Genomic DNA, 13509 nt, shown 5'->3' on the forward strand with positions numbered 1-13509 from the left:
CGCGTCTAAAGACTTTAGACGTGCTAAGTAGGTTAGCACCGCTTTGTGAATCAAGCCCATTATCTTTAATATAGATTTCATCGTCGGATTACTGTAATAGCACTCTCTCACCTCCGCCCTGACTCCAGACGCTACCTTGCCTTCTGCATAAAAAATCGTGTAAGAGGAAGGCCCTGCAGGCTTTACCGCCTGTTATCTAAACAGCTTTCTCTGCCTCTCATCAGAAGTTCCCTCATGAAGTCCTTATAATGTATATTTTTGTACTTAAAAACTTTAACAAAATTGAGTAAACCCTTAAGTGAAGAATGTCATAATTCTTCCCAAATTGCCAATATTTTGTGTGCCCACCATTATTTTCCGGCACTGCCTTAAAGGGAACCGAGCACATTTTAAAAAAAAAAGAACCTTCCCATAGGGGAGGTTCTAAACTGACACTGCCTTTAGGGAGGGGGGGGGGGCAGGCCAGGGTCTGGGGGAGGAGCACCATTATTTACATATGGCGTGCTGCTCCTCTGGTCTCGTCTCCATCTTCACAGTTTGTAACCCTTGGCAGTGTTCTGAGTGTGCTCTGCAATGCATGCAGGGAGATGTAGTCAGTGGATGCAAGTACATTCTCTGTGCTCGCATCCCCTGGACTACATCTCCCAGCATGCATCTGTAATGATCCGCTGAGCTGGCTGCACAGGCAGACAGCTGTTTGACCATTCCTCTAGTCTGTGGGCTGCAGGTCTCTGGAAGAGAGACCTGTCTTTCCTTTGCAAGTTTCTGATCTGTTCTGCTGCTGAGGAATTTGCATACATTGGTTATGCAAATCACCTAGCTGCCTCCTTTGTAGGCTGGCAGTATAAAAGCCATGTTTTCCCAGAGTCCTTTGCTGGTCATCCTTCATGCTTTGTTGAAACACTCCTAGAGTGTCAGCCGTGCTATTGCTTGTTAAAGTTATCTTAGAGTAATTTTTGGGACTGCACTAGGCAGCTTCCCTAGTGCAGTTAGGTTGCTATCTGTTTTGTCTGTATTGCCTCTCTGCTGCAATTGTCCTGTCGCCGACGGTGGTCGTCAGGAAATCGTTCTGTCTGTCTGGGGGGTGCTATCCATAGCAGCGGTTGCTACTGGTAGCCCCTTCTGTTCATCTGTCTGTCTTGTTTGGATCGCACTAGCCTCTAGCGGTAGCGGCTGTGGATCCTTCTGATCTATGTTCTTGGAGGGTAAGCTGGAGCAGCGGTTGCTACCGGCTACCTCATCTGTCTGTCGTGCTTGGATCGCACTGGCCCCTAGCGGCTGTGGATCCTTCTGATCTGCTATCCTGTTCCTGTACCCGGATCGCACTCGCTCTGGCGGAAAGAGCAGTGGATCTTCCCTATCCTGTTCCTGAACCCGGATTGCACTCGCTCTGGCGGAAAGAGCAGTGGATCTTTCCTAGCCTGTTCCTGACCCCGGATAGCGTTCGCTCTGACGGAAAGAGCAGTGGATCTTTCCTATCCTGTTCCTGAACCCGGATCGGACTTGCTCTGGCGGAAAGAGCAGTGGATCTTTCCACTCATATTCCTGTTTTCCGTTTGTCTGTCTTGTCTGATACGAACGCTTGCTGTAGGCTCGGTGAGGTAACCGTTTAGCAAGCACAAAGGGGGAGGGAGACACCGAGAGCCCACTATGGTGCAGTATGTACTGGAAGTTAAAATGTAGGTGTGTAAATGTAGGAGTGATACTCACAAGTCAGGGTTACCTTCCAGGCAACCACTGTATAGGCAGGTGGGGAGATTAGACCTGTCCCCACTCAGGATTAAGAAGTCGCTCTCTGTAGACAAGAAGAAAGGGGCCAATTCCCCTCCACCAGGGGTGGACACAGTATTGTAACCAGAAGTACAGAGGCGACAAAAGTGTAAAACAAGATAAAATATTTAAAAAACAGGGAGGTCGCGGGTGGACTTACCTCCCCGATGCAGACACAAGAAAATGCCGGGTTTTCGACAGAAAAAGTTTTATTTACATACTCTAATTAAATCGCAACGCGTTTCGCGGGTCTGGCCCGCTTCATCAGGCTATAAGTAGGAGCAAAAAAGAACTTGTGGACAGCTTCAGTCAGCTTGGCGCCTCTTACGTTTAGCAAGCGTTCATGTTCTCTCTTTTCGTGTTTGTCTGTCTTTGGTCAGTCAGGGTGGCGTGCTTGTCTGTTGCGCTTTTCGTTCGTGTAAACGCGTTCGCTGTTGCGAATGAGTGCAGTGTTCGCGTTTAGCTAGCATTTGTTGTTTTCGTTATTTCTCGTCGTTGTTTGCTGTGCCTTTGCTCCTCTCGTGCTCTGTCCTTTTCTGTCTGGTGTCTCTTGGCAATCGCCATTCTCTGCGATTGCGTTCTTGCTTTTGTTTCTGCTGATGTGTGTTCACCGTCGCTGGGTGGTGACTAGATTGCTGTACACACATTCCTCCTGTATCTGTGCTCTTTCTCTTTAAGGGCTGTTCAGCCTTGCATTGTCTTAGATCTGTACAATTCCCATCTGGCATTTGTGGCCGTGCAGAGGCTGTGCTCGTCTGCACTCCACAGCGCCATCTGCCGGTGGGAATTGCCCTCTGCTGGTGCATTGCACCTAGCCTGGGTTCACCTAATTATACGCTTGTGGAGGGTTTTCGCTGTGTCAGTGCGCATCTTGTGCGCTGACCACGAAAACAATTCCTCAAGCGTTACAGCATCATGGCAGGGCGCACGCTCACTACACTGCTGGGAGATATAAACTGCAAGTGGTATGCATGGGCGGCGATACACTGGGCACTGCCCCCTCTTCCTCTGGAATTCCTATGCTTCCCATTCACTTTTATGAGAAAATCGATCAGAAAAACGAGCGAAATCAGATCGGACCTGTCGGAAATGATCTATTGAGCCATCAATCTGACAAAAAAACTCATGATGTATTCCCAGCATTAGGCATGAAGGTCACTAGAGCGTCACAGGTTGGCACTGGAATCCTCTTCTGCTCCTCCATGATGAAGCTGGTGGAGGTTAGAGACCTTGTGCTCCTCCACCCTTTCGTATGAAGATGCCCCACAGATGCTCAATAGGGTTTATGTCTGGGGACATGCTTGGCCAGTCCAGCACCTTCACCCTCAGTTTCTTTAACAAGGCAGTGGCCATCGTGGAGATGTGGTTGGGGTCGTTATTGTGTAGAGAGGGGATCAAGTTTTGCTTCAGTATGTCACAGTACATGTTGGCATTAATGGTTCCATCAATGATCTGTAGCTCTCCAGTGCCTTCAGCACTCAAGCAGCCCCAAATCATGACACTCCCACCACCATGCTTCACTGTAGGCAAAGCACACTTGTTATTGTACTCCACAACTGGTTGTCGCCACACACGCCTGACACTATCTGAACCTGACAAATTTACCTTGGTCTCATTAGACCACAGGGCATGATTCCAGTTAAGTCTGCTTGTCCTCAGCAAAGTGTTTGTGGGCTTTTTTGTGCATTATCTTTAGAAGAGAAAAGACTATTGGCACCAACGGGTGTTAGCCAGTTGACGTCTTCTGAGAATAGACTGTGTCCAAAGTCCACAGAGATTCAGTTATATAAGAATCAGTGCTGGTCACAAGAGTCAGTATGGTATAGCACACAATCCTTAAATCCTTTACCAAAGTGGTATTCAAGCTGGTTTCACACTGTTAACCAGCAATGCGGTGCGTCTCGCCCGTCGCACTGCATCGCACTGCCAGAAACAGGCCTACTAATGCGGTGTTCCCTGTCTGGCCACCAGCCAAGCAGGAAGTGACACGCGCTTGCTGCCACTTCCTGCTTCGGGGTATATGGAAGTGCACGGAAGCGTACTGTAAAAATATGCTTCTGCGCATGCGCGCTGTGATGTCACCTTGATAATTGTTTTAAAATCCACAGGTCGCCATAGACTAACATGACTTGCGGGCCGACGCAGATTGCCGCAAGTCGACGAAGAGCCGCGCAGTAACGTAGTTCTTAACCTGTGTGGGATGCGGAAACGTCACTTCCTTCGTATCGCGGCTTACTGCAGAAGTATGAAAGTCTCCATAGACTTTTATTGCCGGTGGGGTGTGGTATAAAAACTGCACCGTACCGGTGTGAAAGGCCCATCACACATTTCTGTGACCAGCATCATCCAAAGAGTAAGGGAGGCTTCCCAACTGCAGACAACCCACATTATAAGGTTATATACAGTATATCACATCCATCAGTAAGAGGACCGAACGACAGTCTGCCGGGGTCCAAGCGTTCTCCGATCGCACGATCCAAGCAAATACGGTATCCAGGGCATCAGCGTGGAAAATACAAGCAAATAGCAACTCTAAAGGCTTGATTCACAAAGCGGTGCTAACAGTTAGCACCCTGGTGAAAAGCCCCTTATCACGCCTAAACTCAGTTTAGGCGTGATAAGTTTAAGCACCAACTGCGTTAGCACCGCAGTGCACAGCTGATCAAAAGTTTTGCGCTAGCAAAGTCTGGTGCACTTTGCATAGAGTTTAATGGCGCTGCTTTGCGTGCGGGACTTTGCGCTCGATCAAAACTTATCTAAACTTATCACTCCTAAACTTATCACGCCTAAACTGGCTTTTCACCAGCGTGGTGCAATGGTTATCACGCCTAAAGTCTCTAACTGGGTTAGCACCGCTTTTTGAATCAAGCCCTAAGTGTGAACTGTTTATTTTAAAAAGCCAAAATTTAAATAAAAGTAACATATAAAAAAGAGTAAAAGATTTATGTACGGGGCCCAGAGCATGGGCACCGTGATGTAAGTTTGAGTGTATGTGCTTGTCAACAGTCAATAAGACAGGCAGCACCTTTTTTTACTGTGTTATTTGCTTTTGACCAGCACACACGCCCAAACTTATACAGGGATGTGTGAGGCCAGAAACCCACTAGGAGCGATTTTCTGAGATTTGAAATCTCTTGCTAATGTAATGCTATGGGTGTGATCCCACTGGAGCGATGTGATTTTATAAAACTCCCCCGTAGCATTGCACTAGCGAGAGCTTTTTCAAATCACTAGCGCTTACAAATCGCTCCTAGTGGGTTTCCGGCCTAAAGTTTGAATACCACTACGGGGAAGTTTTCAAGAATTGTGTGCTGTACCATACTGACTCTTGTGACCTGCACTGATTTTTATATAACTGAATCTTTAGAAGAGGCTTCCTTCTGGGATAACAGCCATGAAGACCAATCAGTGTGTGGTGTATGGTCTGAGCATCGACAGGCTGACCCCCCCTCCCCCCCACCCTTTCACCCTCTGCAGGAATCAGTGGCGTAGCTAGACATAATGGGGCCCCATAACAAAATTTCCATGGGGCCCCATATCTAGACACTCTTGATCAATGCCACCTGCCCCACCCTATTACTATGAGTTCATTTACATTTTCATGCAATGCACACTGTGTATAGTTCATGAGTGCTGAGACAAAGTCAGAGGGTGGAGCAACAAAGCAAAATTAATAGTGAAGGCATCAAGTACCATCAGGCCCCCTCTTCTCCTGGGCCCCATAGCAGCTGCTATGGCTGCTATGGCTATTGCTACGCACCTGGCGGCAGTGCTGCCAGCACTCATATGTCTATTTACCAAAGACAGCCTCTGGATAGGATGCTGAGCATATGCACTCAACTTCATTAAGGCCCAGTGGCGGCTCCAGGAAATTTTTTTAGGGGGTGCTATGCAGGTGCTGGACCAATTTCCGGGGGAGCTGACGACCTGCGGCGCGCGAAGCGCGCCACGCCAAAAATGGGTGTGGCCACAACCTGCGGCGCGCGAAGCGCGCCGCGGCGAAAAAATGGGCGTGGTCATGACCGGATGAGGGCGGGGCTAACTGTAATTTAAAGTGAACCCAGGGTGAGAGTGATATGGTGGCTGCCATATTTATTTCCTTTTAAACAATACTAGTTGCCTGGCAGCCCTGCTGATCTATTTGGCTGTAGTAGTGAACTGAATTACACCAGAAACAAGCCATGCAGCTAATCTTGTCAGTTCTGACAATATTGTCAGAAACCCCTGACCTGCTGCATGCTTGTTCAGGGTCTATGGTTGAAAGAATAAGAGGCAGAGGACCAGCACGGCAGCCAGGCAACTGGTATTGCTTAAAGGGAGATAAATATGGCAGCCTCAATATTATTCTCACCTCGGGTTCCCTTTAAAAGTGCAACGCAAAGACAGAGGGCCCAAGTTTTGGTGACCCTTTTCCCAGAAAATTCACATAATTGTGCAGGTTTTCTCAAGAAAATACACGTAATGTGAGCAGATTTTAACAAAAAACACGTCCAATGACCCCAATATGCACAATCGTTATCAGATATGGCCCCAATATGCACAATCGTTATCAGATATGGCCCCAATATGCACAATCGTTATCAGATATGGCCCCAATATGCACAATCGTTATCAGATATAGCCCCAATATGCACAATCGGTAGCAGATATGACCCCAATATGCACAATCGTTAGCAGATATGACCCCAATATGCACAATCGTTATCAGATATGGCCCCAATATGCACAATCGTTATCAGATATGGCCCCAATATGCACAATCGGTAGCAGATATGGTCCCAATATGCACAATCGGTAGCAGATATGGTCCCAATATGCACAATCGGTAGCAGATATGGTCCCAATATGCACAATCGGTGGCAGATATGGTCCCAATATGCACAATCGGTGGCAGATATGGTCCCAATATGCACAATCGGTGGCAGATATGGTCCCAATATGCACAATCGGTGGCAGATATGGTCCCAATATGCACAATCGGTGGCAGATATGGTCCCAATATGCACAATCGGTGGCAGATATGGTCCCAATATGCACAATCGGTGGCAGATATGGTCCCAATATGCACAATCGGTGGCAGATATGGTCCCAATATGCACAATCGGTGGCAGATATGGTCCCAATATGCACAATCGGTGGCAGATATGGTCCCAATATGCACAATCGGTGGCAGATATGGTCCCAATATGCACAATCGGTGGCAGATATGGTCCCAATATGCACAATCGGTGGCAGATATGGTCCCAATATGCACAATCGGTAGCAGATATGGCCCCAATATGCACAATCGGTAGCAGATATGACCCCAATATGCACAATCGGTAGCAGATATGACCCCAATATGCACAATCGGTAGCAGATATGACCCCAATATGCACAATCGGTAGCAGATATGACCCCAATATGCACAATCGGTAGCAGATATGACCCCAATATGCACAATCGGTAGCAGATATGACCCCAATATGCACAATCGGTAGCAGATATGACCCCAATATGCACAATCGGTAGCAGATATGACCCCAATATGCACAATCGGTAGCAGAAATGACCCCAATATGCACAATCGGTAGCAGAAATGACCCCAATATGCACAATCGGTAGCAGAAATGACCCCAATATGCACAATCGGTAGCAGAAATGACCCCAACATGCACAATCGGTAGCAGATATCGCCCCAATATGCACAATCCGTAGCAGATATGACCCCAATATGCACAATCCGTAGCAGATATGACCCCAATATGCACAATCCGTGGCAGATATGACCCCAATATGCACAATCCGTGGCAGATATGACCCCAATATGCACAATCCGTGGCAGATATGACCCCAATATGCACAATCCGTGGCAGATATGACCCCAATATGCACAATCCGTAGCAGATATGACCCCAATATGCACAATCCGCATCACCTGAAAAAGAAAAGAAAAACCCATTTACTCACCTACAGCCAGAAGACCTTCTTTCCCGACCTCCCGTCCCGAGTCCCGACCTCATTGTGGCGCGCAGCGCCTGCGCGCCCACGATCCTCTTCCTTCCCGACGTCACGACGAGACTTCCTGCCTGCATGCAGAGAGCAGGGCTACGGGAAAATGGCCGCCCGAAGTCTGCAGAACAGGGCTCCGGGCGGCCATCTTACCGTAGCCCTGCCTGCTGCTCCGTGCTGCCGGTGTGTGAACTGACTTGGCGTCTTTTAGACGCCTGAAGTCAGTTCACTCCAGGGGGTGCTTTGGGGGTGCTTGGACAATTCTAGGGGGTGCTCGAGCACCCCCAAGCACCCCCCTGGCGCCGCCACTGGTAAGGCCTGTTTTGAGTGGAACCTGTCCTGTTAATCCGCTGTATGGTCTTTGTCACCATGCTGCAGATCAGGTTCAGGGTGTTGACAATCTTCTTATAGCTAAAGCCATCTTTATGTAGAGCAATAATTCTTTTTTTTGTAAGATCCTCAGAGAGTTCTCCGCCATGAGGTGCCATGCTGAACGTCAATGTGAGAGCGATAACACCAAATATAACACACCTTCTGCCCTTTCACACCTGAGACCTTGTAATGCTAACAAGTCACATGACCCCAGGGAGGGAAAATGTCCAACTGGGCAGAACATTGACATTCTTCACTTAGGGGGGTACTCACTTTTGTTGTCAGAGGTTTAGACATTACTGTCTGTGTGTTGAGTTATTTTGATGGGACGGGATATTTATACTGTTAATCAGGATCCATACGAAAATGGCGCCTGTGAATAATGGCGCACGGTGATGCCGCTAATCCATCTTACGCTTATCGTTATTTAACGTTAACAGTTAAACCTTAATTACTGTTAAGAAATTGTCTCCTTAAAAACTAAATAACTTTTTTAATTGATATTAATAACTCTAACGCTCATGATAGTAGTCTTCATTTAAAGTTATTATTTTTAACTGGATTAATTGCTATTTTTTATTTTCAAATCATTGATATTTACATATAAACACATCGCAGTATAATACATTTTAGTTATATTTAACATGTAATGCAGTGCGCAGTCCGATCCTGCACAAAGTATATTATAGTTAGTTAACGTTAAGAGTCAGGGCCGGCCCTAGACTTTTTGCCGCCTGAGGCAAATTTAGTAAAAAATTGCCGCCGCCGAGCCGGAGGGGTAGCGGGCAGGATGGGGGTATTGGGCCTAGCGGTGGGGAGGGGGGCGGGGGTCGGACCCCCCCTCCCTCGCCTGGGTCCCCCGATCTGCGCTCCCCTCCAGCTTAAATAGGAAGCAGCGGATGCCCAATAGTAAGAGGCACGGGCGGGGAGGACTCACCTTTTCCGCGTTCCAGCGTGCGCTCCACTGACGTCACTTCCTGCATCGCCGCCCACTGTATTCTAAGTGGACTGCGATGCAGGAAGTGACGTCAGTGGAGCGCACGCTGGAACGTGGATTAGGTGAGTCCTCCCCGCCCGTGCCCTTACTATTGGGCATCGGCTGCTTCCTATTTAAGCTGGAGGGGAGCGCAGATCGGGGGACCCAGGCGAGGGAGGGGGGGGGTCCGACCCCCCACCGCTAGGCCCAATACCCCCGTCCTGCTCGCTACCCCTCCGGCTCGGCGGCCGCCCCCCCCCCCCCCCCAGACGGGCGGGTGCCGCCCCTAGAAGTTTGCCGCCTGAGGCAAACGTTTCACCCCGCCTCATGAGCGGGCCGGCCCTGTTAAGAGTACTGTACTTTAAAGGTACAAATTAGCTAACATTAATATCGTTATGATTTAAAAAAAAAAAAAACCCTCCATACTATGCTCAGTCACAGTGTATTGATGTTAGTTAACATTCACAGTACTGAACATTACTTGCACAAAGTTGATAACGTTAGTTTACGTTTACAGTACTGCACATTACTTCAAAAAAGTGGTTAAGATTAACCTCCTTGGCAAGCCGCGCAGGAGGTTTTCTCAGGCCCTGCTGGGCCGATTTGCTTAATTTTTTTTTTTGCTGCACGCAGCTAGCACTTTGCTAGCTGCATCAGTACACCGATCGCCGCCGCCCCGCGCTCGATCGCCGCCCCCAGACCCCGTGCGCTGCCTGGCCAATCAGTGTCAGGCAGCGCTGAGGGGTGGATCGGGACCCCCAATGACGTCACGCCGTCGCTGACGTCAGTGACTTCATCTCGCCCCGTCGCCATGGCGACGGGGGAAGCCCTCCAGGAAATCCCGTTCTTTGAATGGGATTTCCTGATCGGACATCGCCGAAGGCGATTGAAGCGGGCGGGGGGAAGCCGCTGAGCAGCGGCTATCATGTAGCGAGCCCTGGGCTCGCTACATGATTTAAAAATAAATAAATAAATAAAACTGCTGCGCTCCCTCCTGGCGAAATTAATTAGACCGCCAGGGGGGTTAAAGAGGAACTCCAGCCTAAACAAACATACTGTCATTAAGTTACATTAGTTGTGTTAATTAAAATAGATAGGTAATATAATCTCTTACCCACACTGTTTTACAAGAAAAGGCAAATGTTTGATTTCATGAGGGCAGCCATCTTTTTGGTTGAAAGGAGGTGACAGGGAGCATGAGACACAGTTCCAACTGTCCTGTGTCCTGAGCACCTCTCCCAGTTGCTAGGCAACGTGAATAACAACATAGGAAATCCCATCATGTTTTGCACAGCATTAGGGAAAAAAAGCCCGGGCTTTTTTCTTTGATGGGTGGAGCTTAGCTAAAAATGCAGCTAAAAATGATGCTTTGGTAAGAAAAACAAAGTTCTGATGCTGTGAAATTGTTAAAGAAACACCAAGCCTTTTCAGTTATGCTGAGTAGATTTTTAGTCCGGAGGTTCACTTTAATAACGTTAATATTGTTTTTTTAAATCCTCGATCTGCAACATCTTTCGAATTTTTCACAGCGTTACATTAAATCCATTCACTGTTTTGCAGTTACATAACGTCTGCAGTTTGGCTTAGGTAGGGCGCTATTGATAAATGACGTTACTGTGCGCAATAACGTCTGCTATTTGGCACTTGAACGGCACTATTAATAAATAACGTTCCTGTGTGCAGTTTTTCTTTTTTTTTTTCCCTGTGCGCCATTATTACGCAGTACTAACCATAAATAGCCATAAGCGTATTTTTTTAATGTGGCGCCATTTTTATGCATCGGCGCTGTGCGCCATTATTCACTGATCCGGTTAATCAAGCTGTACACTGACGTTTTTACGTTATACCAAATCATGTCTTTAGTGTTATCCCATAACATACAATACAATGCTTATACAGCAACCAAAATAGCACTGAAAGTAAAGTTGGTGAAATAACAGGAACGTTGCCAGTGAAGAACAAATTATTCTGATAGTTTCTAAAATTATAGTAAAAATCACCTTTTATAGTAGAACCAGGACCAATGTAACTGCAGAGAAAAATCGAGTGTCAAAATATTGTTAGACCACAGTGACCCCTAGTGGAACTACAAAGTTACAATGTGTCTGGCTGGTTTGCTGATTATTGCTTATATGTACTGTATTTACATCTTCTGCAGCACTTTACAGAGTACATAGACTACGACTATGGTAGGATTAGATAGTTAGCTCCAGGCTCTGAGGACAGTCAGTGACATGACTATCTAACCCTACTATAGTCATAGTCTAATGTCCCACCATAATATTATTCTGTATTTATATAGCACTGACATCTTCTGCAGCACTTTACAGAGTACATAGTCCTGTCATTGACTGTCCTCAGAGGAGCTCACTGTCTAATCCTACCATAGTCTACACAGTTGAGGAATTACTTGGAGGTGAATTCTTTAAAGGATACCCGAAGTGACATGTGACATGATGATATAGACATGTGTATGTACAGTGCCTAGCACACAAATAACTATGCTGTGTTCCTTCTTTTCTTTCTCTGCCTGAAAGAGTTAAATATCAGGTATGTAAATGACTGACTCAGTCCTGACTCAGACAGGAAGTGACTACAGTGTGACCCTCACTGATAAGAAATTTCCCTTTTTATCTCTTTCTTGATCTCAGAAGCCATTTTCTGCTAGGAAAATGTTAGTTGGAATTTTCATCAGTGAGTGTCACATTGTAGTCACTTCCTGTCTGAGGCAGGACTGCAGGGGCGTAGCAATAGGGGTTGCAGAGGTTGCGACCGCATCGGGGCCCTTGGGCCAGAGGGGCCCCGAAGGGCCCTCCCTCAACTACAGTATTAGCTCTCTATTGGTCCTGTGCTCATAATAATTACTTCTATAGATTCTTTGAATGGTAGTAATCATTAACCAACTGTTCCCCATCCCCTTCTTGCACCTCTGACACTGTAGTTGCCATTGGCAGGTTTTGTTGCACCCTATCAGTTGTTATGTATAGAGTGCTTGGGAGGCCCCAATGCAAAACTTGCATTGGGGCCCACAACTCCTTAGCTACGCCACTGCAGGACTGTGAATAAAAGTAGCCACTTACTGTACCTGATATTTAACTCTTAAAGACAGAGAAAGGAAAAAAAAGGAACACAGCCTAGTTATTTGTGTGCTAGGCACTGTACATACACATGTCTATCTCATCATGTCATATGTCACTTCGGGTATCCTTTCACTCACCAGTATGTCTCTGGCACGGTGGAGGAGCCTGATTAAAGGATACCCAAGGTGACGTGTGACATGATGAGATAGACATATGTACAGTGCCAAACACAGTAATAACTACGCTGTGTTCCTTTTTTTTCTTTCTCTGCCTGAAATGTTTAAAAATCAGGTATGTAAGTGGCAGTTCCTGTCTGAGTCAGTACTGGGGCAGACTACAGTGTAACCCTCAGTGATGAGGAATTAAAGTCATAAAACACTTTCCTAACAGAAAATGGCTTCTAAGAGCAGGAAAGAGCTAAATAGGGTCAATAGTTCGTAGATTTTAGCTCTCGCATACTTCAATGAATGTGTCATTGAGCAGAAACAATAAAACGGTAAAAACTTAAAAAGTAGATTAAAATATAAAATACAACTGTGGGACATCTAATAAAAGTCATTTTTAAGGCGTGTACACATGCCAGACTTTTTCAAACTACGGGTCATCAGATCCGCCCGCGGGGCGGTCGTTCTGAAGGCAGTTGCACGTGAGTACAAGCTGTCGTCAGACTGATAAGTCTATTTTTGACTGATTCGCTTGGCGGATCAGTCAAAAATAGTCGACTGCCTGTACTCACGAGCAACTGTCGCCAGAACGACCGCGTCGTGGGGGCGGGTCTAATGACCCGTAGTTTGAAAAAGTCCGGCGTGTGTACGCGCCTTTAGATGAAGGAGGATGGATACAATTGTTTATCTTATTCGTTTATTTTCACCTCGGGTGTCCTTTAATGACTTAATGATTGGTGGTGTCTCCCCAGAGATGCTGTAACTGTTGCCTGTTGGGCAGGACGGCCCATGCTCAAGGGCAGAGCTGTGAGCAGAGTCTCTTCCTGGGGTACCAGTGCAGCCTCGTCTTCAGGGCATGCTGCGTCAAAGGCCAGGATGGATCGGAGGCGCCCAATCAGGACGAAGGTACCGGACATTTCTTGCAATACAGATTCAGGGCTGGTGAATAAAAGTAGCATCTGTTACTTTGCAGGAAACGTAAGCTGCCCATACATCAGACGATATAGCCAGGATAATTAGACGCCATTGGCATCTATTGTCCGAGAGTTTTCCTGAGGTGGAGCATTATAGAAATCCCCCCCTGGTCTCATACAGGAGACCACCCACTTTACAAGACCGTTTGGTACATGCGGATACTAGGCAAGATAACGTTGCA

At 47.0% G+C, this 13509-nt stretch overlaps 1 protein-coding gene across 2 annotated transcripts in view; it reads left to right on the plus strand.

The window, feature by feature from the left end:
• Positions 1-13509, plus strand: part of FBLN1 (fibulin 1) — a 112885-nt gene that overhangs the window by 34047 nt on the left and 65329 nt on the right. For both annotated transcript variants that reach the window (XM_068278207.1, XM_068278208.1), the window contains exon 4: positions 13106-13259. In XM_068278207.1, coding sequence (XP_068134308.1) covers positions 13106-13259 — 154 coding nt within the window. The remainder of the gene's footprint in view (positions 1-13105; positions 13260-13509) is intronic.

The sequence above is a fragment of the Hyperolius riggenbachi genome, chromosome 3 (assembly GCF_040937935.1).
Source record: "Hyperolius riggenbachi isolate aHypRig1 chromosome 3, aHypRig1.pri, whole genome shotgun sequence".
NCBI lineage: Eukaryota > Metazoa > Chordata > Amphibia > Anura > Hyperoliidae > Hyperolius > Hyperolius riggenbachi.